This window comes from Octopus bimaculoides, chromosome 26, assembly GCF_001194135.2.
Source record: "Octopus bimaculoides isolate UCB-OBI-ISO-001 chromosome 26, ASM119413v2, whole genome shotgun sequence".
Classification (NCBI taxonomy): Eukaryota; Metazoa; Mollusca; class Cephalopoda; order Octopoda; family Octopodidae; genus Octopus; species Octopus bimaculoides.
The window spans coordinates 11,390,954-11,394,027 of NC_069006.1; the positions used below are offsets into that span (position 1 = coordinate 11,390,954).

At 37.8% G+C, this 3,074-nt stretch overlaps 1 protein-coding gene across 3 annotated transcripts in view; it reads left to right on the top strand.

Annotated features, from left to right (window-relative positions):
• The window catches only part of LOC106882355 (cleavage stimulation factor subunit 1), a 59,503-nt gene that overhangs the window by 46,680 nt on the left and 9,749 nt on the right, over positions 1 to 3,074 (top strand). For all 3 annotated transcript variants that reach the window (XM_014933009.2, XM_052977016.1, XM_014933008.2), the window contains one exon: positions 218 to 362. In XM_014933009.2, coding sequence (XP_014788495.1) covers positions 218 to 362 — 145 coding nt within the window. The remainder of the gene's footprint in view (positions 1 to 217; positions 363 to 3,074) is intronic.

Consider the following 3,074-nt stretch of genomic DNA (forward strand, 5'->3'; position numbering starts at 1 on the left):
ATATATATATATATATATATATATATATATATATATATACACACACCATGGGTTTGACACAATTTCTGTCTACCAAATTCAGTCACAAGGCATTGGAATGGGACTGAACTTGAAACCACATGGATGCAAACTGACCTTCTTAACCACACGGCCATGCTACATACACTCACACACATTCTTAATCAAAGACTTGTTATTGCTGTCTTGTATGTTTCAGTATATCTTGTCAAGTGGTAAAGATTCCTTGGTCCGGCTGTGGGAATTGTCTACGAATCGATGCCTCATCATTTACACTGGAGCTGGTGCCACCGGTAAGATGGAGCATCGAAGTCAGACAGTTTTTAATCACACAGAAGACTACGGTAAGTATTTTGTGTGTGTGTGTGTGTTCTTATTATCAGTTTAGTAGACAGCCTGTCTACAGCACAGTTCTCTCTTAGGGAGCCTCTCTATTGACAAGAGTCCAGTGACTGGTACGGTATGACAGGTAGATGGAGTATCTGTGGTAGGTCAGTCAGTGTCTGTGTGTAGATAATTTCACTACTACCCCATCATAGTTTATTGCGTGGTGTGGTAGCTATTCATAATTACTGTGTATTTACTTGTAAGTCAGACCCCTAATTTAATGTTAAATCATGGTGCAAAAAATTTCCCCTTCATAGTTTTAGCTTTGCCCCATATATAAGTCACATTCCCATTCTTTCAGTTAAAATCAAATATGAAATAATCTGACTTATACATGGATAATTACAGTATCCACACACACATACTCACACACAAACATATACTCTTTCTGTTCATGTATTATAAGTCGCACCTCTAATTTAGTGCCAAGTTTTGATATGAGATATTTTTCCTTCATATTGTACCTTAATATCAGCTTTGCCCAGTAGATAAATTGCACCCCAGTTTTATCAGTTAAAATCAAATATAAAACAGAGCGACACACACATACACACACAAAATAATGAAGGCTTGTCACTAATTGCGGTGCCAATATTGATAGAAATAAGTTTTTAAAAAAACCCTTAGTTTATCTCCCCTGTCAGCATATGCAAATGTGCTTTCTAGCGGCTGTAAGGGTCTTTTAACTGTTATTTCTAGCAATATAGGTTCTACCCAGCAGCCTCAGTCACAATTAGTGACAACTGAATTACATATATATATATATATATATATATTTATATATATATATAAAACAAATAATAAATGAGTAATAAATACGCACAATTAAATATGGAACTCTGACAATAGAATGTTCATTGCCATGGTGACATATGAGACTACCATATGATTCCAGGTTCAATCCCACAGTATGACACCCTGGGCAATGTCTCCTCATATAGTTTCCAGGCTGACCAAAGTTTTGTGAGTGGGTTTGGTAGATGGAAACTTAAAGAAGCCTGTCCAGCATGCCTTGACCATTTAACTCAGACTTGTTTTTTTTTTATCTCCATCTTTTCTCTCTCCCCATCTTTCTGTTCTAAAGAAGATCAGAGGCTCAAAACATTAAAGGCTTCTTCCATTTTTTTCTAAGCATCACCCTTAATACTCCTTCTTTGTTGTTCTTTCATCCTGTCTTTGTATTTCCTTTCCTTTTGAACTACATATGTATGTGTGCTTATGTGTGTGTGTGTGTATATATACATATATACATATATATATATATATATATATATATATATATATATTTATTCATGTATATATATAAAACTGGCACTCCATCAGTTATGATGACATGTGTTCCTGTTGATCCAATCACTGGAACAGCCTACTTGTGAAATTAATGTGCAAGTGGCTGAGTACTCCACAGGTATGTGTACCCTTAACATAGTTCTCAGGGAGATTTAGTGTGATACAGAATGTGACAAGGCTGGCCCTTTGAATTACAGGTGCAACTCATTTTTTTTGCCAGCTGAGTGGACTGGAGCAACGTGAAAATAAAGTGTCTTTCTCAAGGACATAACGCGTCGCTGGGGATTGAACTCACGACCTTATGATCATGAACCAAATTCCCTAAGCCACATACCTTCATATATATATATACACACACACACACGCACACACGCATATATATCATCATCATCATCGTTTAACGCCCGCCTTCCATGCAGTCATGGGTCCATTTTCCATGCTGGGTTGGATTAGACAGCTGGACAGGAGCTGACCAGGCCAGTTTCCACAGTTTGTTCTGGCATAGTTTCTACATCTGGATGCCCTTCCTGACGCCAACCACTCCATAGAGTGCACTGGATGCTTCTTATCTGGCACCAGCACATGTATGTGTGTATTGCCATGCTCTTGTCTTGACATCATGTGATAGCTGTAGGTGAGTGCCACCGTTATACAAGCACCGACGTTTTATTTCCAGTCTTCCCTGAAAAGCATGTCTGTCCATAGAGAAAATATTACCTTGCTTGGAGAACAGGAGGAGTTGGACGATGAGAAGGGAAGAAGGGCATCTGGCCATAGAAAAATAGCCTCAACATATTCCATCTGACCAATGCAAGCATGGAAAAAGTTGGCATCAAATGATGGTGGTGATTTTATCCAACAATTTTGCTGTTTGCAATACTGTGTTACCATATACTGTTGTGTTTAGCCCATGGTCGGTCCTGCTAGATCAGGACTTTGATCAATTAGTTCATGTTCGGTGATCAAAGTCATTCCAAGTGTCATCATCTCATCTGTTATTCAGGCATAGTGTATCTAGTGTACTTAATGTGCCCTTTTTTTTTTTAATGATATGTTTTGATTTGTGAGAGATTTGGCTGCTATTTCTAGGTAGCTGAGCAAGTGACTACATAGATGCCTCTTGTGTCTCATGATACAGTTACAATAAAGATGATGATGATGATAATGATGATGTTGGTGCTGATGGTGTAAATGGATAAGCGAGGTGGGTGGGTGACTGCAGAATGTGAAGATAGATCACAGTTCCTGACTGTGGAGTTCTTTGTGTCTCAGTTTACAGAGAGAGGTTGTTTTATCTACCATCACCACCAGCATCATCACCATCACCAGTGATACTGATACATATATATATATATATATATATATATATATATATATAT